The sequence below is a fragment of the Diceros bicornis genome, chromosome 29, assembly GCF_020826845.1.
Source record: "Diceros bicornis minor isolate mBicDic1 chromosome 29, mDicBic1.mat.cur, whole genome shotgun sequence".
Lineage (NCBI taxonomy): Eukaryota > Metazoa > Chordata > Mammalia > Perissodactyla > Rhinocerotidae > Diceros > Diceros bicornis.
In genome coordinates this window covers 15,153,788-15,177,341 of record NC_080768.1, presented here as the reverse complement: position 1 = coordinate 15,177,341, position 23,554 = coordinate 15,153,788, and the positions used below count along the sequence as shown (strand labels likewise).

The 23,554-nt window shown below is 38.8% G+C and overlaps 1 protein-coding gene across 1 annotated transcript in view; it reads right to left on the bottom strand.

Moving 5' to 3' along the window:
- Nucleotides 1-23,554, bottom strand: part of WWC2 (WW and C2 domain containing 2) — a 202,668-nt gene that overhangs the window by 29,002 nt on the left and 150,112 nt on the right. The window contains exons 11-18 of the mRNA XM_058524943.1: nucleotides 22,396-23,015; nucleotides 18,748-18,877; nucleotides 18,091-18,171; nucleotides 17,905-17,991; nucleotides 14,694-14,886; nucleotides 12,923-13,087; nucleotides 2,534-2,661; nucleotides 492-690 (exon numbers count right to left, since the gene is read on the bottom strand). Of these exons, the coding sequence (XP_058380926.1) occupies nucleotides 492-690; nucleotides 2,534-2,661; nucleotides 12,923-13,087; nucleotides 14,694-14,886; nucleotides 17,905-17,991; nucleotides 18,091-18,171; nucleotides 18,748-18,877; nucleotides 22,396-23,015 (1,603 nt within the window). The remainder of the gene's footprint in view (nucleotides 1-491; nucleotides 691-2,533; nucleotides 2,662-12,922; nucleotides 13,088-14,693; nucleotides 14,887-17,904; nucleotides 17,992-18,090; nucleotides 18,172-18,747; nucleotides 18,878-22,395; nucleotides 23,016-23,554) is intronic.

Here is a 23,554-nt window from a genome sequence, read left to right as displayed (position 1 = left end):
CAGTATGTCTCTCACTTAACTAGCAAAGTTACCTGCTTAATAACCTGGCTGGCACCTGTGCCTAAGCTGAGTCACCTGCGACCTTCCAGGAGAGGCTTCAATTGGAACACCATCTGACTAAAATGAACTTCAAATGTTTACTTCATGTTTGAAATTGAAATAAACTTACCAATTGTATGAGACTTCATACAATTAAGTAGTCATCCTGGTGTTATCCAGGAGATTCTGAAAACGCTGTTAATGAACATTCACAGAGATCTAAATAGCACTATTTATCTTCTTTATAAAATTTAAGTGGAGAATGAATATTGTGGGTCCATTCAAAAATTTTAAAGCATTTACAATGCTTCTCACAGCCTACTCCCATAAATGCCTGTCATGATCAGTGTTGGCACAAAACCCTAACATGGAATCATACCCGAAGAGACACACCTAGTCTACACGGTGCCTGGATGAGATTGGTTTCAGGAGAGCACAGTGAGAACACTCACCAGGGTGGGTGTCCCAGCAGGTGGCTGGCTTCCAAGGTCTTTGGCATAGCTGTTGTCTTTCCCACTCATGTCTTCATTCATCTCAGGCACACTTGGGCATGAACTTAAGCCCTCTGCACAGCTACTGTGCTCTGGCAATTTGACTTCAGCCTCTTCTTCAGCCACAATTTCATCGGAGGCCTCTCTCAGCATTGCTAACCTATGGTGAAACGCAACACACACACTTTAGGTCAGGCAGGTGTGCTCCGCAAACAGTGCACATTAACCATTATCTGGGCAAGGAACAGACTCACACACAATCATTCAAGCCATTTCTTTGGCTAGAACTTTTACTAAAATGCTCATGAAAAATAAAACAATCATCTTACTCTCTAGCAATCTGCAGCAAAACCACCGTAATTTAGTACTAAAAAGTTCAATTCATGAAATTTGACTTCATTCCTAGATATTAAAAGAGATATTCTGAAAATCACATACGAAGTTTAACCCCACCATTTAAAAATATCGACACTCACTACAATATAATTTGGTATTAGTTGTTCATTTATTGTAAAATTATATCATATGACAGAAAGGAGTGACTCGCTGCTAAGAGTGAACAGATATAAGGATTAGAAATATCCATTATCAACTGTGCTCACAGTCCAGCAAGGGTAGAAGGGGATTTTACTACTGAAATAACAGAAGACTTAATGCCATATGATCTTGTCTTTAACAAAAGCCAAGGCACAGGCTTGCGTGGCATTACCCGTGAGGGTCCAGAATATAAATACAATTTATATTCTGTATAAACTGTATTGACAGGAAAGCAAGAGTACACGGATGGTTTAGAATATCTCAAGCCTTGTGAGTTTCATGTTCTTAGAATGGAAACATTTTTTCCACTGATAACTAAAAGTGGAGTTTCAACTGTGATTGGTGACATACTGACAACTTGGCACAGACGAGTTATTAAACGCCTAGTCGTGAAACGAATACAGGGGCAACTAGCAATGAATACTTTGAATTATAAATTCCTTATGTTATATACTAAGTGCATTTTTTGAAATGTCTATGAAACAAATTGTATTTTACAAACCCAAGGAAGGTGAGTATTTAAAGATACCATGATGAACCTTATAATCACTCTCATATTTACTTTTTTTGCAGTGCTCTGATTTTTATTCACTATAAAGAGCTTTTGATAAGAACAAAGTATATCTGTACCTTTTTACATCACTGTAGTAGCTGTTCCTTCCCAATGTCCATGATTGTGTTATTTATGATATATCCTGTCACTCTAAGTTTGTAAAAAATTTTATATATACACACATGCATGCTATATATGTACACACTTATATGTGTTAACAGTTCAATCAAATGTAGCAGTATACACAACTATATATACAAAATTAATCCAAATGATTTCACATATATACTTAAAAACACTGACACATCCACCAAAATTTGTTTTTAGAGAAAGCAGTGCAAACAAGGAAAGATAGTTCTTTATACATATGTGAATCTATACAAAAGCTGGAATAACCATTTTTTCTTTTTTTTTAAAGGATGGGGTATGGATAATGAGGAGGGAACAGAAAAAGAGGGTGAAAGTGGTAACAAATAGACACATGACAACTCAGAAGCTGTTTTCTAAATATCTGCTTTGACTTACCAGAGCCTAAATGGTACTTCTGGTAATTTAAAAGAAAAGAGTATCAGTTCTAAAATTTATCTATGACTACAATAGATTACCATACCTTTCAAAACAGATAGTTTAGATTTAAAATTTTAAAAAGCTCAGGAAATAGTGTCAAAATTACTGAAGCAAGAACAAAAAGTCTCACTCGTGTGTTAACTTTGCGCACCAGCTCACCATTCCCTCCTTCAACTCGCTAATGACCAAGGAGAGCCCCTCCTCTGGGGCAGCTCCCTGAAGCCGCACTGCTCTCCATTAATTCCAGAGTAACAGAGGAACCTCTAGAGGTTTCCCTGAAAGTGTCTTATGAGACACTAAACACATCCTCTTTGAGTTCCCAGCAGCAAAAGGAAAGAGCGGTTACCAGTCTCCTTCGGGACCCCTCTGTTCTTCTTCCGGCCCCGGCTCTGCTTCTTCTTCTTCTTGTGCTAATTCTTGTTCCACAGCCAACAGCTCGGCTGATGTTCTTGCAAGTAAGGCCGACACTGCATCCTGGAGAATATAAAACAGACGGCAAGTAACATCATATTCTTTGAGAAATGATTTAAAAACTCATCAGATGGGGATTTATGCTTCCAGTTGTGAAAAAGAAGGTGATACTACAATAGCCAAGACTTGGAAGCAACCTAAGTGCCCATCAAGGGACGAATGGATAAAGAAGCTGTGGTATATATACACAATGGAATACTACTCAGCCATAAGAAACGATGAAATCCAGCCATTTGTGACAACACGGATGGACATTGAGGGTATTATGCAAAGTGAAATAAGTCAGAGGTAGAAGGTCAAATACTGTATGATTTTTTTCATTAAGTAGTAGATAATAACAACAATAAACAAACACATAGGGACAGAGATTGGATTGATGGTTACCAGAGGGGAAGGGGGGAGGGAGGAGGGTGAAAGGGATAATTTGGTACATGTGTGTGGTGATGGGTTGTAATTAGTATTTTGGTGGTGAACATGATGTAATCTATGCAGAAATAGAAGTACAATGATGTACACCTGAAATTTTTACAATGTTATAAACCAATGTTACTGCAATAAACAAAAAATTAAAAAAAAATAAAAATAAAAAAATAAAAAATAAAAAATAAAAAATAAAAGAAAGTGATACTAGACCCAATTCTCCTGCTGAGATCAAACAGAAAAGCTGAATAAAATAAAACAAAAAGGAAACAAACCAACTCCAGCTGTTTTAAAGCAATGAAGAACAAGAAAGGCGATCAGGTCTAGAGGGCTGAGATCCCAGGGAGAAGGGAAGTGCAAGGAGGAGACACGGCCATCACTGCCACACTTCTCCCTTGGGAGTGTGTGTCATTCTAGTGATGAGGCATACAGGCTAACCAGACTGTGAATGCCAGAACTTGGGCAGTGTTGGCAAGATGCAAAGATGAAAACTGAGTTGAGGACTTCCAAGGCAGTCAGCACATGAGGGGTCAGAGAAAATGAACTGTCAAGTGAGCCCAATATTCCTGTTGAGGCATTTGCCATTCTTTTTCTGTTTTTTGTTGTTGTTGTTGTTGGCGAGGAAGATTAGCCCTGAGCTAATATCTATTGCCAATCCTCTTTTTGCTGAGGAAGATTGGCCCTGAGCTAACATTCGTGCCCATATTCCTCTACTTTTTATATGGGACGCCTGCCACAGCATGGCTTGACAAGTGGTGCGTAGGTCCATGCCCGGGATCCGAACCCACGAACCCTGGGCTGCCGAAGCAGAGCACGTAAACTTAACCACTACACCACTGGGCCGGCCCCAGCATTTGCCATTCTTAAGCTGCATATGTGCAGAGCAAGAAGCTGAAAAACAAAGGAGAAACTACCTGGTCAGAGGCTAAAACAAAACAGTAAGCAGATAGTTCAGTTGCCTTGTGGTCCTAGTGAAAGAAAAATTGGAATTGAGGTCCCTCAAGTGATCCAGGTGATCTGCCCATATCATAATCTGCCTTCCAGAAAACATTACACCCTCTCTGGAGGAAGGTATCAGCCAGAGCCTCCACCATCTTTCATACATAATACTCAGCATCCATCCCACTGGAAATGAAAGCCAAGAAAAACAATAGACAAAAGAGGCAGACCCACAGGTGATCCACATACTGCAGTTATTTAGAGACGAAATTTAAAATTTTACATTAGTATGTTCAAGAAAACGGAGGAAATCATTGAGAATATCACTACAATAAATACAAAGAAAAACACATTAGCACATCAGAGTGAAACTGCTGAAAATCAAAGAAAACGAAGAAATTTTACAAGCAGGGAAAGAAAAAAAGATGCAATGCCTTTTAAGAATCAACAATTAGACTGTCCTCCAACAGCTCAACAAAATCAATGGAAATCAGATGACAACAAAATGATCTCTTTAATGTGACCAGAGAAATAACTGCCCAGCTAGAATTCTAAATATGCAGCAAAAAAAAATGTCCTTCACAAATGAAGTTAAAATTAAGATAATAGACCTGTACTAAAAGAAATACTAAAGGGAATTCTTTGGGCAGAAGGAAAATGACCCAAATGGAAGCACAATAATGCAGAAAGGAAAAGAATACCTCAGAAAGGGTAAAGATGTGGAGAAATGTAAATGTACATTGATTGTTAATAAAACAACAATAATAATAATGTCTTGTGGGATTTAGACTATATGTAACTAAAATATAGGACCAGTAATTGCACAGAAAGAAGAAAGGGAATAAACAGAGTTCAAGTCTTTTAAATTCCTTGCACTATCTGGGAAAAAGTAAAAGCACTAATTTAACGTAGTTTCTAATAAGTCAAGGATGTATGCTGTAATCATCAGGGAAACAGCAAAAAATAAAAGACTGTATTACTAATGATCTAATAGAAGGGAAAATGAAATTTAAAAAATACTTGATTAATCCAAAAGAAGGGAAAAAAGGAACAAAGATAGGACTAAAAGAAAACAAATAGTAAGGTGATAGGGTCAAACCCAAATATACTACTAATAGCATTAATCAAAACCAACTATGTATTGCCTACAAGTAGAACACTTGAAATATAAGGACTCAGGATGAAAGTGAAAGGATGGAAAAAGATAAACCATGCAACACTAATCAAAAAAAAGACTGATATAGTTTTATTAATACCAGACAAAATAGACTTTTAAAATAAGAGGTACTATTAGAGATAAAAAGGAATATTTTATAACGATGAAAGGGTCAGTTGAAGAGAAAGATACAATATAATGCTCAATTTATATTCACCTAATAACACGGACACAAAATACATACAGCAAAGACTAACAGAACTAAGGGGAGAAAAGACATCTATAATCATAAGCTGGAGATTTTAATATATCTCTCAATAACAGATAAAATAAGCAAGCTGAAAAATCAGCAAATGTAGAAGATTTGACAAACCAAATTAACAAACTTGACCTGCAGAAACTACATTCTTTTCAAGAGCACACAGAACTTTTACTAAAACTGACCACACGCTAAGCCATAAAGCAAGTCTCAATATTTTGTATGATTGAAGAGTATGTACCCTGTTCTCCAAAAACAGTGACATAAAACTAGAAATCAATAACAAAAAGATAACTAGAAAGCTCCACTGTTTGGGAATTAAGTAAATATACTACTAAAAAAACTCATGGATCAAACAAGAAATTACAATGGAAATTATAAAATATTTTTAATTCAATGATATTTTGATAATGTCACATTATCAAACTTCTGGAAAGCAGTGAAAGCTGTGCTCAAAGAGAATTTTTTAGCCCTAAAAGCATATATTGGAAAAGAAGGTTGCAAAACAATTATCTAAGTATCATCTCAAGAAGTAGAAAAAGAGCAGCAAATTAAAGCCAGAGAAAGTAGAAGCAAGGAAATAATAAAGAGCAGAATTAATAAAATAGAAAACACATATATAATAGAGAAAAATCAACAAGGCCAAAAGTTGTTTCTTTGAATAAAATAAAAAATCTGACAAGTTCTTGCAAGAGTGAGAAAAAAGAAGGCACAAATTGCCAATATCAGGAATAAAACAAGAGTACACAGCAAAATCCTTGCATATATGAAAAGATGATAAGAGCATATCATGAAAAACTTTGTGTCAAAATTTTCATAATTTAAGATAAAATGGACAAATCCTGTGAAAAATACAACTTACTAAAACCAATGCAAGTATAGAAAGTTGGAATAGTCCTATAACTAATAAAGAAATTGAATCTGTAATTTAAAAACAATCCACTAGTCCTTTTCAACTGGAATTCCAAGAGAATTAAGCCCTAACGCCCTCAGGCATCCATTATGCTAAAACAAAACAAAACATCTAGAAAGATATAAGTTATATACCATCCTTGGGAGAAATAAGAAAATAGTCACTGAAAACACTTTTTGTCAGGCTTACTTCTCTCACAGAAGCCTGGCTGAGAAAGGCTGCTTCTCACAAAGAAAACTACAGGGTGGGTGGGTGAATTCTCCCAAATATTTAAGGAAGATGACACCTATCTTACAAAAACTTCTGCAGCAAGTAAAAAAGGAATATTTTCCAACTTGTATTGTGAAGCCAGCAAAACCTTGATATCAAAAAATGACCAAGACATTACAAGAAAAGAAAATTAAAGACTAATCTCCCTCATGAACATAAATGAAAAAAACCCCAAACATAAAATCAAGAAATCAAATCCAGCAATATATATAACACATATAAAACACACCACAACGAAGTCAATTTTATTCCAGGAATCCAAGGGCAGTTTAACATTCAGAAGTCAATCAATGTATAATCCATCACATTAAAAGAATAAAAGAGAACATCCATGTAATAAGAGCTATAGTAAAAATGTTTGATAAAATTCAATATCCACGCATAACAAAAACTCCTAGCAAACTAGAAAGAAAAGGGAACTTCCTTAATCTGATAGCAATTATCTATAAACAGCCTCAGAAAAATCATTCTAAATGATGAATTATTGAAAAGGCTTCACTTTGAAAAAGTATAGTATTATCTACAGAGGTAGAACACTAAGCCAATGGAACAGAATAGTAAATCCAGGAACAGACTCACACATGTAGAGGCCATGTAATCTATGACAGAGATGACACTGCAGTGCAGTTGGGAAAGAAAGTACTTTCAACAGATGCTGGGTCAATCGGCTATCATACAGATAAAAAGAAATCTTAACCCCTACCACATACCTTACACAAATTTAATTTCAGATGGATTAATTTCAGATCAGATCTAAATATGAACAGTAAAACAATAAAGCTTTTATAAGACAATACAGGAAAACATCTTTATGGCCTTTGGGTAGGCAAATAATTCTTAAATAGGAAAGGAAAAGCGCTCAACATAAAGGGAAGAATTGATAAATAATACTACATTAAGAAAATGAAAAGGTAAGCCATAAAATGGGAAAAGATATTTGCAATAAATCTATTTGACAAAACATTCAAATCTAAAATTAAGAACTCTGTCACCCTGTTTAAAAAAGAACCTAATAGAAAACTGGGCAAAATCTTGAACAGACATTTCACAAAAGATGACATCCATTTAGCCAATAAACCTTATAATCAGGGAAATGCAAAAAAACATAAGAGAGTGCTATATACCTGCTAAAATGGCTAAAATGAAAGAAGATAAATAGTATTGTTACCAAAAGACGTGTACAAGAACGCTAATAGCAGCACTATTCATAATAGCTTCCAAATTAGGATCAACTCAAATGTCCATCAATAGCAGAATGGATAAACTGTGATATGATTACACAATGAGATACACAACAATGAGCATGAATGAACTACAATTACACAAAACAACCTAGATGACTCTCACAAACATAATGTTGAGTACAAGATGCCAGATATAAAAGAATATACACTGAATGATTCCATTATATAAAGTTCAAAGTCAGGCAAAACTAATATATGGTGATACAAATCAGAAGAGAGATTACCCTTAGGGGAGAGTGGTAATGACTAGGATGGGGCACAAGGGAGGATTCTGGGGTGCTGGTAATATAGTATACCTTGATCTGGGTGGTAACTATGCAGGTGTGTTTGCTTCGTGAAAATTCATCAGAAAATTCACATAAGATTTGGGCATCTTGTCATAAATCTCTCCATCACCCCTCTCCACAAAAGAAGTCAGACAGTGAGATTAGAATAAGATAAAAAGTGTAATAAAAGTGTATATACATAATCAGACTATAAACCAACTAACAAACACTTGTAGAACACTCCACCTAACGGCGGCAGAAGACACATTCTTCTCAAGTGCACATGGAACATTCTCCAGGAGAGACCATACGCTAGGTCATAAAACAAGCCTCAATAAATTTAAAAGGACTGAAATCATACAAAATATGTTCTTTGACCACATTGTAATGAAATCAGAAATCAATAACAGAAGGAAATAAGAAATTAACATATATGTGGAAATTATCATATTCCTTTGACCAATGAGTCAAAGAAGAAGTTACAAGGAAAACTACAAAATACTTCAAGAAGAATGAAAATTAAAACACAACATACCAAAATTTATGAGATGACGCTAAAGCAGTGCTCAGAGGTAAATTTATAGCTGTAAGCACTTACATCAAAAAAGGAGAAAGATCTCAAATAAATAACCTAAACTTCTACCTTAAGAAAATGGAAAAAGAGGAAAATACACGTAAAGCAATCAGAGGGAAGGAAATAATAAAGACTAGAATAGAAATTCATGAAACAGAAAAAAGAGAAATATTAGAGAAAAATCAATGAAACTAAAAGTTGGTTCTTTGAAAAGATCAAAAAAGTTAACAAACCTTTAGCAAAGTGTGACCAAGAAAAATAGAGAGAAAGCTCAAATTACTAAAATCAGGAATGAAAGAGGAGACATCACTATCAACTTTACAGATATAAAATGGATTATAAGAGAATACTATGAACAACTGCATGCCAACAAATTAGATAACCTAGATGAAATGGGCAAATTCCTAGAAAGACAAAAACTCCTAAAACTGACACAAGAAGAAAATTCTGAATAGACTCATAACAAGTAAAGAGATTGAATTAGTAAACAAAAAAACTTCCCACAAAGAAAAGTCCAGGCTCAGAAGGCTGCAGTGGTGAATTCTACTGAACATTTAAAGAAGAATTCATATCAATTTTTTTTTTTTAAATTTGGAAACCTTGGACTTTTTTTTTTTTTTGAGGAAGATTGGCCCTGTGCGCACATCTGTTGCCAATCTTCCTCTTTTTCTTTTCTTTCTCCCCAAGGCCCCAGTACTTAGTTGTGTATCATAGTTGTAGAATTGTAGTTCTTCTATGTGGGACACCGCCTTAGCATGGCTGCATGAGTGGTGAGTAGGTCCGCGTCCAGGATCTGAACCAGCAAACCCCGGGCCACTGAAGCAGAGAGCGTGAACTTAACCGCTACGCCACCGGGACAGCCTCAATATCAATTCTTCTCAAACTCTTCCAAAAGGGCGAAGAGAAGGAAATACTTCCTAACTCATTCCATGAGGCCAGAATTACTCTGATATCAATACCAGACAAAGATATCACAAGAAAACTATGAATACAGACAAACAAGTCCTCAACAAAATACTAGAAAACTGAATCTAATAGCATATAAAAAGGATTACACATCATGACCAAGTGGGATTTATCTTAGGAATGCAGGGTTGGTTTAACATCTGAAAATCAATAAATCATATGAACAGAACAAAGGACAAAAACCACATGATCATCTCAACAGATGCTGAAAAGCATTTGTCAAATCCAGCCTTTAATGATATAAACACTCAATAAACTAGAAAAAGAAGAGGACTTCCTCAACCTGATAAAGGGCATCTACCAAAAACCCACAGCAAAAATCACACCTAATGGTGAAAGAACGAAAGCTCCCTTGCTAAGATCAGGTACAAGACACGGATGTCTGCTCTCATCTCTTCTTTCAATATTATATTGGAAGTTCCAGCCAGGGCAAAAAGACAAGAAAAATAAATAAAAGGTGACTGGAAAGGAAGAAGTAAAATGAACTTTATTTGCAGAAGATATGAACTTCTATGTATAAATCCTAAGGAATCCACTAAAACACTATTAGAACTAATAAATGAGCTCAGCAACGTTGCAGGATACAAGATAAATAGTTAAAAACCAATTATGCAATGAAAAATCTGAAAATGCCATTAAGAAAGTTCTATTTACAACAGCATCAAAAAGAATAAAATTAACAAAGGAAGCGCAAACTTGGACACTGAAAACTACAAAACATTGTTAAATGAAATTAAGGAAGATCTAAATAAATGGAAAGACATCCTGTATTCATGGATCAGAAGACTTAAAACCGTTAAGATGACAACATCGCCCAAAATGACCTACAGACTCAGTGCAATCTCTATCAAAATCCTAGCTGTCTTTTTTTTGTGGAAATTGACAAATGGATACTAAAATTCATATGGAAATGCAAGGGACCCTGAACAGACCAAACCATCTCGAAAAAGAAAAAGTTGAATGACTCACATGTTCTGACTTCAAAATAATTACAAAGCTACAGTAATCAAGGCAATGTGAACCTGGCATAAGTACAGACATACAGATTAATGGAACAGAATTTAGAGTCCAGGAATATAAACGCTCACATGTATGGTCAATTGATTTTTGGCAAGGGTGCCAAAATAATTCAATGGAGAAAGAATAGTTTTTTTAATAAGCAACATTGGGACAATTGCATACCCAGATACAAAAGAATGAAATTGGAGTCACTCCTCACATCACACATAAAAAAAAACTCAAATGGATCAGAGGGCTAAAAATAAGGCTAAACTTTTAAACTCTCAGAAGAAAACACAGGAGTAAATTTTTGTGGTGTTAGGTTGGGCAAAGCTTTCTTAGATATGACATTAACAGCACAAGCAATAAAAGAAAAAAATAGACAACTTGGACTTTTATCAAAATTTAAAACTTTTGCACTGTAAATGAAACCACCAAGAAATAAGAAGACAACCCACAGAAGGAGAGAAAATATCTTCAAATCACTTATTGGTAAGAGACTGGTATCAAGAATATACGAGGAACTCTTAAAACTCAATGATAAAACAATAAATAGCCCATTTAAAAAAACAGACAAACGATCTGAATAGACAGTTCTCAAAAAAAAAAAAAAAAAAAGAAATACTCATGGCCAATAAGTCCATGAAAATATGCTCAACATCATTAGTCACTAGGGAAATGTGAATCAAAACCACAACGAGATACCACTTCATACCCTCTAGCATGGCTAGAATCAAAAAGAAAGATTAATAACATGTGACAGGATGTGAGGAAACTGGAAGCTTCCTATACAACTAGTGAGAATACACAATGGTACAGCCACTTTGGAAAAAACAGAGCTACTATATGACCAGTAATTACACTCCTAGATATATGCCCGAGAGAAATACAGACATATGTCCACACAAACTCCTGTATACAAATGTTCATAGCAGTATTTTAGTAATAGTTAAAAAGCAGAAACAGTCCAAATGCCCATCAGCTGATGAAAAGAGAAACAAAATGCTGTATACCTATAAAACGGAATATTAATTGGGAATAAAAAGGAGTGAGGTACTAATACATGCTACAATATGGATGTACTTTGAAAACATTATGCTAAGTGAAAGAAGCTAGTCACAAAAGAACAAATATTGTATTATTCCATTTATATAAACTGTCCATAATAAGCAAAGTTACAGAGACAGAAAGATGATTAGAGGTTGCCTTGGGTGAAAGGGGTGAGGGCGAACTGGGAGTTACTGCTAATGGGTATGGGGCTTCTTTTTGGGATGATGACAATGTTCTAATATTAGATTGTGGTGATGGTTGCACAACTCTGTGAATGTACTAAAACCACTGAATTCTGTCCTTCTAATGGGTGAATTGTACGCTTTAAATAGGTGAATTGTATGGTATGTAAATCATATTGCATTAAGCTTTTAAAAAAACCTTATACACAGTGTGACCATTACAAAAGCATTGTTAAAGGTAGAAACCGTATTTCATCATCTCATGTACCTCACTTAGGGTCTACCACAAACCTGGGCATGTAATATAAGCTCTCCCAAAGTATTTGTTTCCCTTTCTCCACCTACCACAACATCCACTATACTTTCTTGCACATAGTAGATGATCAATAAAGTACTGTTGCTTAATTATGTGACTTTTGCTTAGTAAACTCTTTCCTCATAGACAGTCTAAAATAAACTTGAACTCAGTAACAATATCTACAAATGCCAAATCAGTGATGAATGGCCTCACAAAATTCTCCTTTGTAAACTTTTTTTGAAGTATTGAAGTATGACTGTTGGTTAGAACAAACTTTTTAATAGAAAATATTTCTGGATATTGGTGTTACAAATGGAAATTAAGACGCTGTTTAGGCTTAACAATTTAACGTTTGCAAAATACAAGAGTTCCAAATGTATAACTTGACAGTGGAATCAAAGACGTGAACACAATGTATGAGAGTGCAAATTTAAATCAAAAGGTTTTCCATGGTCACTTAAACAGTGAAGCCTCCACATCATTTTACTTTTACAGAAGGAAGTAGGGGCAGAAACGAGTGATTCTTTTATAAACTGTACTTTAAACAAAGCTGGAAACTATCATTCTTTCTTTCTTTTTTTTTCTTTGTTAGGAAGCTGGGGAAAAAGGGTAAGCTGTGACAGCAGAAAGAGAGTGAAAACAAAACAAAACACACTGGCGTCACAGCATTCTCTATTTCATATCATTTTATTAAATTGTAACGACTTTTTTCTCTAATTTTGACTCACCAAGTCTATAGAATCTACTAATGGTTGGTTTGGTTGAAATACAGAATCCTCATTTTCTTCTTCATTCTTTTTACAAGGCATTTGTTTAGAAGGAAGCAAGTTATACCACAGAGTGAAAATCTCATTGGAAAATGGTAAATCTGCCAGGCTGATCTGAGTTCCAGCCTATGGGAAATGAAAGGAAAAAAAGAAAGAGAGAAAATAAAATGTTTAAATTCATATTTGCTCCCTCTGATATAATTAAGATTATCGGGCAAGCTTGTTTTTGGGAAAAAAATACAATACTCGTGATATAAAGCATTGGTGCATTTCTTTAAAACCTGGAGATACCTTACATTTTCAGGTGTAACTAAATAAGAAATAATCCCAATCTAAAAGCCAACCCTGGGATGATTTTGTGAGACACCATTTTGCCAAAACCTAATGACTAAGCTTGCAACTTGATAAGTGTGGAATTATTTCTAAATGAAAATTTAAAAAATAAAAATAAAAGAATAAATGACTAAGCATAAACCATAATACGTCTTATAATATGCCATAAGAGTGCTTTGATTATTACTCACAAAAACCCAGTATCCACTGAAAATTTTAAAAACAAACAAAAACTCCACTGTGCATCTTAAATGAGAAATCAGATAGCAAAATTTTTCTTTAGATAAGTAAGTTAATAGACTGTCAAAAAAAATTAAAGGTTAAAAGCTTTTACATTCCACCAAATCACACATATCGGCCAGAATCTAAATTAAACTGCACCATTTTTTAAAAGGCTATCAATTAATATATTTACTAACTTTATGGAGCTTGTGACATATACATCTATTATACTAAGCCTTTCTGACAGCCTAATGAGTCTGTTACATTTGCTTCTTTCTAACTTCCTTTATTGTCAAACAATATTATCAAATATATTTTTTCATATAAAGAAAAGGAAATATTAATAGGAAATCTATCACTCTTTCACATTTTGTTCATTGTGAAACGTGTGTTTTTGTGTTTCCTATTGGACTGTAGAGAAAAGTTCAACTAGACTCTTGTTCTTTGGACACATGGGCACACCTCTGCATGCTTGCATCTGAATGTTTATGAACTTTGCTGCTATGTAATCGTTTTCTGGTTATTATGCACAATGGTGTGTTAAACTCACTATTGGTTATGTATGAAGTCTTCTGCTTTCGCATTTAGACCTCACATTGCTCTAAACAACACTTGTCTTCCTAGAAGCTCTAACACCACGGCTGGGGAGAACGAGCTGGACAAAGGAGCTTAATCTAAATTTACGACAGTGACTTCTGTTGGGATGTCTTTGACATCTCGCTCCATCATTCACTAGCTGTGTGACCCTGGACACATTACTTCTCTAAGTGGTTGTCTATCTGAAAATAGAGGTAATCACACGCTTTTCATAAGATTGTCACGAGGATTAAATGAGATAATGTACACAAAGCACCCGGCACAAGAGTCATACTGAGAATAATAAACATACTCCATAGTGACAGTCATAACAAAGGACAAAGTTCTTCTTTAGCCAAAGGGTAGAAAGTAGATTTTACAGAAAATCACAATTTCTAAGCAGACTTTAAAGGTCTGGAACAAGAGAATGAAAACCAGACATCACTACTTAAGATAAAACATGAAACAACCACTGGATGTGTCTGAGGCCCTCGGCAGATTAGTAGTGGTATCAGGGCTGGCAAAACAGCAACTAGAAAGTTATTCTCAGAATATCCATTCATAAGCATGATTTGATAATGGTAATTATGAAAAATCCTACCAGGCATTCTTCCCTTCGGTGCTTACTAACAGAGCAAAGGTCTACTCTCAGCGTCTTCTGCTGTAAGGTGGTTTGGGAAATGGCCACTCTGAACATATCGTTGAATGAAATGGATTCCATGGCTGGATGGACTTTTGTTCGAAACAGACAGCTGACATCAGCTGAGGAGGGGAGTAGAGCAACCCTAAAATATCTGCGAAGAACAAGAGTGAAACGGATTTCACAGGTACTTCAATTATACTGGATTCACAGCTATTATTTGAAATTATCTGCAAAAGAGAGAAACGCAGGGAAGACGGGGTTCATTATCACCCTAAAGTTTTGCTGCCGTATGGGTCCACGCTCAGCGCAGAGGCTCTGTTCTTAACCCAGCTGTGCCAACTGTGCCCCTGAGCTGCAACGGCCCAGCCTGCCGGTCACCACGGGGCTACAGCGAAGGCACATGACAGGAGAATGAAGGAAGAAAGTCCGTGGGGCAGACGAATTTCACGTCCCACCTGCCCATGTATAGCTGATTCCAAAGTAAGCTATTTCTGAGCCTGGGAAGGTAGGCACACACTAAGTAGATACTGGTGACTTTGTCCCAAAGAATACTCATCCGGAGTAATAAACAAGAGATGCTGATAATCATTTCTCAGGAATGGAAGACATTATCTTACTAGAGAAAAAGAAAGGCTAAGTAGCATATTGTTAAAGTATAAAACAGATGAAATTTAACAGTTCAAAAATATCATTGTCTAGCATCTCAGAAGTTTCAGATATGACAAACTGAAGAGTTTATGCTTTGTAAAATTCAGAGGAAAAGTTACAGAAAAATAGTAACTTCTAATACTACTTTAAAGTGAATTTTCTGAGCACACGTTATAAGAGGACTCACAATGCTTGGAAACAGCATGAAGTATTTTCTTTTAAATCCCAGAAAGAGCACATCCATTAAATCCCTGCCCCCCATTCCCAGGCTTGTCTAATTCATACGCTAAAAGGTGCCTTTCTCCAATTATAAAAACTGCAGGACAGAGGAAGGTCATATTATTTCTGTATTTTATATCAACATTAATTATGGAGATTCAGCATTAAAAACCTAGTGGACCTTGGGCCACCACTGTTAAGGCTGGAGATTCAGCAGAAGAAATCTTTTTTCTCTGCCTTCATGGAAAAGCACTAAAGGGAAGTATTTTAGAGAGCTGGAATGGAGGGAAGGAATGTTCTTTCTCTAGACTTCAGTTTTACTCTAAAACTGAGTAACCTAACCACTTAGGCAATCCTAAAACGCTTTCCTGTGAAAAAAGTCAGGTTTTATGTGGTTCAGAGGCAAAGGCACAGGGGAAAGAAAGTAGGGGTGCTTTTCCTCTCATTCTCCTGTAGCAGGGTCCGAGGAGTCAGGAGCCACTCACGGAAACACTGTGGCTGCTGCCAACCAGCTGAAGCATAAACTCTGCTTGTCGTAATTAGTAATCAAAAATAAGTTTTGAAGTTAGGGGGAAAAAAAGAACTATTTTAAGGATATTTCATACTAGTAGTCATTTTTAACTGTCATTTTTAGGCCAAGGCTTTCACATATGGGCTTAAGAACATGACGCTCTCCACCTCAGGAAGGTTCAGACCAATTAGACAAGTAATTGCACACCAGCTGGGCAGCAGAAGAGCCTGCTGTCCTCCCGGGGTGAGTACTACTATTGGACCTGAACTACACTGGCAGTCACCAAGCCTCCAGAGGGCACTCTGTTTGTGACTTCCTATGGGGTAAGTTAGAGTGGCTAAGACTGGTGTGGCCGAGGTGGAATATTCGGGTAGGCCTGCCGCTGCAACATGAGTCTACAGAGAGCGCATGTTCTTGGGGAGGTCTGCAGTTTTCCCCTGGACTTGTGGGTTGGCTCTCACTGCTCATAGATTCCAACCCTGGGGGACCGGTCTTCTCCTGAAATGCCATACTAAATTTAAAAGGCTGCCAACAGCAGGCTCCAGTACCTCAGCGTATTTATCGGTAGGGAGAAGTCACAAATAATATATCAGCCAGTCTTCCCAGAATACTACTGACGGGTATTCCTAATCTCAGTCCCGGAAGCAGGATCTCTAGAGTAATCAAGCCACGCCCCCATTATGCCATCCCTCTTTACTGCTCTCGCTAATAATGTGGATCCCCCACACCTTGATTTCCCGTCCCGGAATCCTATCCCCTCCAGCATTGATGGTCATCAATACATAAACACTCATTAGCCCCATTCTTCTATTGCCTACCGAACAATCTCCATCTTGCTCTTCTCTTCTTAGATCCAGTTTCTTTTCTCTGACAATTAGACTATTAGGACGTGAACTTAAAAATAAACCCAAAGGGAAAACATCCAGAACTCTTAACATTTACTCTATTAAACAGTCTCCTCATCGAGGAATATACTCTATCATTAAGGAAAACATCGACCTGCCTGGGTATAGAGTCTTGGGGGTCACCCCTCAATAGCTCTCTCTTATTTCCAGGCCTGTTCTGGCTTATTCAACATATTAGTAAGTAGACATAGAGATTCTGGATTCTAAGTCAGAGGTGCTAAGTTGAAATCTGGCTTCTTTCTGGCACTCTCCAGCCACGGGCCCTTAAAAGGGTCACTGAAACTCTGACTCTGGAAAGTGTGAATGGTGGTAAAGGTCTCTAGAAATATCTGTCAGGAAACAAACAGTCCCTGAGCCACAGACTGTGAAGCAGCCCTTGGGATTCATGGTTTGATGAAGTGAAATTTAACTTTAAAAAATTACTGGTCATAGGGAAGTAAATGCTTGATGATAAAAACATGATCCTCTTACATGTAGCATGATATGATGCTTGGCAAAGTAGTACTGATAAATAAAATTTAGTCACTACATCTTCATGTAAAAGATCAGAAAATTCCTCCAAACCAACAGTAGTCACAATTGAGCAACAATGAAAATTTTAATTAAATTTAAAAAAATCAGGCCCCAACACATCATAATAATTTCTGGTTGAAAAGGGAAATAAAAAGTCTTGGTTCCTATTCTTCATAATGAATCGACTGAATTAGGATCAAAACCCAATATGCTTTTCTCACCTTCTCCTCTTCTCTTCATCTTTATCTACTGTTGATTAAGACATGAACAGCCTCGCTATGTCTTTTCCATGTCTTCATTTGGATGATTGCTTGACTACAATGTAAAATTATCATACGTGGACAATTTTAAGCTCCTCACTGATTTTACTTACACTTTTGAAGTATGAGGTATCAAGAAGGCATGAAGATTTCGGAGTTGTGCTATAATCACCATGAAACTTGACCTCTTTGCATCATATCTGTCAAAAGAGAAGCGGATGAAGTAAGGAAAGAGCACAGCCCACGCAGCACTGCATGGAGTTCTCGAACTGCCCCGTTCCCTGTGCACATTCCTGTACCTGAGTCCAATCTGCACCTGGGCAGTCTCCACGATGGCAACGTCCTCCTCACTGTATGTAACATCTTCAACCTCACTTGGCCTAGGGACAGGGAAACAGTAGGCATAGAGAATAGTTTATTAACGGGGATATCAACTGCTATGGTTACTATCTGCCACTTAATGATTCTGAGAGAAAACCTGAATCAACAGCACTCCTATACCACCCAGTGGGGCTGATCCCCGGGAAAGCTCACTCTTAGATCTTTCTTCACCTTGTCAAGAGGAGTCTGCCTCTGAGCCCTCAGGGGACTTTCTGATGCCTGACTTTCCTGAGCCTCCCTGGGGTATATACCCTCAGACACCTCCCAGGCTTTCAGAAATATACATGAGAGGCTTCATGTGCCAAACAGGCACTGGCTCGCCACTCCAACATTCTCATCAAAATCAAGTTTTAGGTCTTAAAGACGATCAGTTTGAGTACAACGACCTGTTTATCATTTCCCTGGCTGATGGGATGTTTGGTACACTGAAATTTTCAAGCATACCATTTCTTTAATGCCTACAGCCCTTACCACAGCAGAGCGGACTAAGGGCAGCAGTACACTCAGCCTATCACCCACAAGCACGGCTACGAGGAGACACAGCGAACAGAGAAGCACCCCTGCTGAATCCTTACTGTTTCACGAAAGCCTCGTAGACCCCGCTGTCTCCAGCCACAGACTCATCAGACACAGCAGCCGACACACAAGCGGTTTTCTCCCCAAGCAAGTGGATTACCCTTCTTTTTGGTAACGATTTTTCCACATCTAGGAAGGAGAGAGTGACAGCACTAATTAGGATTTCCTATTAGGAAAAGGTAAGTAGAAAATACATAGCCAGTTAGGTTATGAGAAATCCAAAATATATTTTTCATCTGAGAACCAAGGATCTTACTATTCAAATCAACACATGTGGATCATACAAGGTGCAGTGACTTATAAGATTCCTGGGATATCAGTTATCTCTGTCATTATTTGAGAAAGAACATGGTCTTTCTTTGTCCTGAAATATTTTAAGGGAAGGGATGAATTGCACACATTCTCACTGGTCCCCTGCATCCCTTTAAGTAGTCACTGCTGTTACCACACACTCGGGGTAAGAAACTGTGTGCCTCCCTCGAGTATTAGAGAAATTTCTATAACAGACAGCTTCCAGCTACTCAATGCAAGAGAGGTTCCCACCTCTTTTGCTCTCTGCTTCTCTCCACAGGCCAAACGCTACATCCTCTGTGCTGCTCCCCTAATAGAAGTTAAAGAAAAACAGTCTTTGACTTACAGAATTCCTCACCAGCTAATACCATTAAAAAAAAAACTCTGTGCTGCTGAATCTTTCGCACCAACTACCACTTAACTTTTATCTCTAGCTCATATTCATACACCAGCTTCCTGCGGTGAGCAAATAGCATTCATTGACAGCCATCTTCCTCTGTCCTCAGCTGCCAGCCTGTGGACCCGTGGAGTCCTTTCATCCAGAGCAGCGAGCAGGGAGCAGCATTGGTATGCATTTCGGCCCCCTTCTGATCCGTGACTTTACATCTTGTTAAGATGTTTAAGTTTTAAGGCTTCAGATTACAGGATTGATTGCTGCATTTTCCCTTTTATTTCTGGCAGTGGGAATGCTTTTTCCTTGATGATGAAGTGCCTTCTCTCCGCCCACCCCCCTTTGTGAGGGGTGAAGGTGATGACATGATTTATTGATTACCCCCAGGAATAACCACAGCAGCCTGAAATTGACTTTGACAATGACAGAGACTGACTGTGGAAGGACTTCGTAGTGATTCCAACTTGGTTTCCGTCATCCAGCAGGGATCGGGGCTGGAGAGTAAAATGTATATAAAAGGAACTTGACTTTATCTGCATAAGGGTCTAGAGCACTGAGGGAGATGAACAGTGTCGCTACCATGAGCCACCCCCCCCACGTGACATCAGGTCAGCCATCCCCTGAATAGACCAAGCGTTGGTGACCTAACCTGAAGAGAATTAGTCTTTACGCTTAAAAATATGTTTTCACACATGAAATTGAATATTACTTGCAAACAAAGCTCTCAGATATATTTTCCCATAGGGTGACTTTTTAACAGCGGTTTCTAATATAATATGCATTTAAAAGGTTAAAAGCCATTTCACCTGGAGACACTGGTCTCCAGGCAGAGACTTCTCAGACAGACCCAGGAGCAGACCCAAGGGTCTGGAATGAGGTGACGGCCAGGCAGGGACGCTGCAGGGAGGGGCTTTAGCGGCGCAGGCCGGCCAGGCGGGGACGGGCCTTGGGCGATATTCCTGTGATCTTCCCCCTGCTCCAGCATCCGGCCTCATTTAGTGGCCCCTCCAAACTGACTGAATGTGGAGAAGTGGTCACTAGGGAACACTCCAAACACCTGAAGAGCAAAACAGCAGTGAAATGCTCAAGAAATGTAGGATCCTTCAAGTCCAAAGCACAGGAGAACGGCACAGAACCACTCCACTTTTTCTCTCTCTTGTTCTTTCCTCCTTTCAGAAACTTCAACGGTTTGTGGCAGAAACTGTTTAGCAGAGTTTGTGTTACTTATTGCCCTCAGGTAATAATAATAACCATGAGCTGAGTGCCGAGCCCAGGCGCCGTCAGATGCTTTAGGGGTACTGTGGCTCTAATCCTCCCAGGGCCCTACGAGGTAGAACTGCATCATCCCCGCTTTGCAGATGAGCAACAACAAGCCCGAGAGACCAAGTAATGTGCTCTGCAGAACACAGCCTGCCAATGGGGCAACCAAAACGCGAATGCAGGCCCGGCTGGCTCCAGGGGCGGAGCGCACTACACCACACACTGCACTCCTTCCTGCAGGCGGAGGGGAGGCCCCCAGCAGGCTTCTGCGTTCTTGAAGCCATTCAGTAAACACCATCCCTGTGCTTGCTTTCTTCGTGGTTCACTATCTCAGTAACATGTTACTTGTAGCTCTGACACCCGCCAGGCGGTGGCACACGAGCCACACAGATGCCTCCTGCCTCTGCTCTGCCCCAGGCCGCTGGCAGGCAGTGCTTCAGTCTTCAGTATTTGAAACCACACAAACAACACAGATTCATCTCTCTCTTCGAACATCTGAATTGGCCAATCAATTAATACTTAGAATTCCTAGGGCCATAAATACAAAACAAATATGCTTCTCTAAACAGCAAGAACATACTACCAAAGAGGCCTGCCCGCTCTGTGCTATGGACGCACAGTGCAGATCTGAGCAGGGAGGGCTCTGGCCCAGCACTGGAGCTTTTGTTTCCCATTTTGTTCGGGCTAGCTCTCCAACAGATCACCCTCTTCGGACCAGAACTGTGACCACTTGCCAACAAGGGTGCCATCTTGTTCTCTTCACAACTACATCTAATATAGTAAAAGCTTCTGTTTTGCAAAGTAAAACAATCACAAAAAAATTAAATTCTCCCTCTGTTTCTGTCTGAGTACAAAGGCAGGAGTGAAAACTCACTCCGCCACACTCTTTCCCGGGCTGCAACTAGCAATGCAGCCAGAAGAGGGCAGGGTAGGACTATACACGGGAACCAGCAGAGCGGGCGAGTCTGGCATGAAACAAAAATTGTATTTATATAGAATTCCCTGAGCAACCTAAACATTGAACCCTGGTACTAATTAGTTGGTATGCTAATTGCCTTGGTGTTAATCTGTTTTAGACCAACTTTTAAAAGAAAGCCCTTTTCTTTGCCTTGCTATTTCAGAACCAGAATCATTTTGGAAGCATGAAGTGTGTTCACAAAATATGTTCCGAGTCAGCTGCCATACACAGCAGGTTTCTGGACAATGGAAAAGATACTTAATAATTAAATCTATTAAATAGGGAAGGCAATTTTTATTTGATAAAGAAAAAATGTCTAGGTATATCAATAAAAACTCCATCTCAAAGCCACAATGAATAGGCAGCAGACAGAGAAGGGGGAGTAGTACCATTTGTTTATATGGAAATCAAGTCACCCTCCAATCATTCTCCTTAAAGTAATTAAGAGGAAATACACGAGGGGGCCGGCCCGGTGGCGCAAGCGGTTTAAGTGCGCGCGCTCCGCTGCGGCGGCCCGGGGTTCGCTGGTTCGGATCCCGGGCGCGCACCGACGCACTGCTTGGTAAGCCATGCTGTGGCGGCGTCCCATATAAAGTGGAGGAAGGTAGGCACCGATGTTAGCCCAGGGCCGTCTTCCTCAGCAAAAAAGGAGGAGGATTGGCGGATGTTAGCTCAGGGCTGATCTCCTCACAAAAAAAAAAAAAAAAAAAAAAAGAGGAAATACATGAAAGCAAAGGTCCCCATTACCTGTAGTTCCTTCATATAGCGGCCCCCTAGCACATTCGCTGAGGTCTTTATCTTCTAAAAGAGACTCGGACGCTCCTCCTGAGTCAGTATCCAGCAATATCTGACTGTCACCGAGGCCAATGTCTGCAAAATGGCTACTCAATTCACAGTCTTCAAAGTCAGCAGTGAACTGATGGAGAGGGACGTCATGAGACGCCGTGGGAAATGTGCCTTCCAAGACCAAGGGAGAGCCAGGAGGGGACAAGGAGGAAAGGGAGGACCTTGAGGACAGGGATGTCACAGACTTGGGGGCCTCGGTCAGTGGGGGGGTGTGGCCCGTTGCTGCAGCTGCTGCCCCACAGGGACCACTCTGGCCAGGCTGGCTAGGGGACTTAACCACTTCGTTTTCATGGATGGTGGTGATGGGTCCAGAAGGAATGTAACCACCTTTCTCCTGCAGAAGGAAGTCCAGTTTATACTGATAATCCGCATCTATCTGGTCGCCTTGACTACTGTAATAGAGCTCACTGGAACTGAGGGAATTGAGTGACCCTCTGCTGGAGGTGTTCAGAGACCCCCGACTGGAGGCCAGGGAACCCAGGCTGCTCCCAGAGGACATGGACAGGGTGCTGGCAGAGAGGCTGAGAGAAGAAAAGCACACGTTGTAAAAAACTGGTACGACATGGAAAACCCAAGCACAACCCCTGCATTGCACCCCCGAGGGAAGGGACCCAGTGCTGTCAAAGAACATAATCAACGAAGGGGAAAAGGAAGCTGCTATTATACCACATACCTCATGTGTATTCACGAACATTATCAACCTGGCTCTCTAAATACTCCTGAAGCAGCAATCCTACTCTTATTTAAGAATCATCCCCCTTTTGCAAAAGTTAAAAAAAAATGGGGGGGGAGGGGGATTAAATACCTATTGATAAATCTACCTGCATGGGTATCCAGAAGCAACTGTGCAATTTACAAATATAGAAGTGGGGGAGCTGTAAACAGAACAGTGTTAATGCAGTTACTTTGCTTCAAGAATAAAACTTTTTATTTCGATAGGAAAAAAGACAAGCTTACAAAGATAGAGGTTACTCAAAGACTCCTGGGCTCACTGATCTTTCCTCTTCTGTGTGTATTTAAGGAGTGAGTATGTGGCTATTTTAAGGCAAATCTCCCCCAC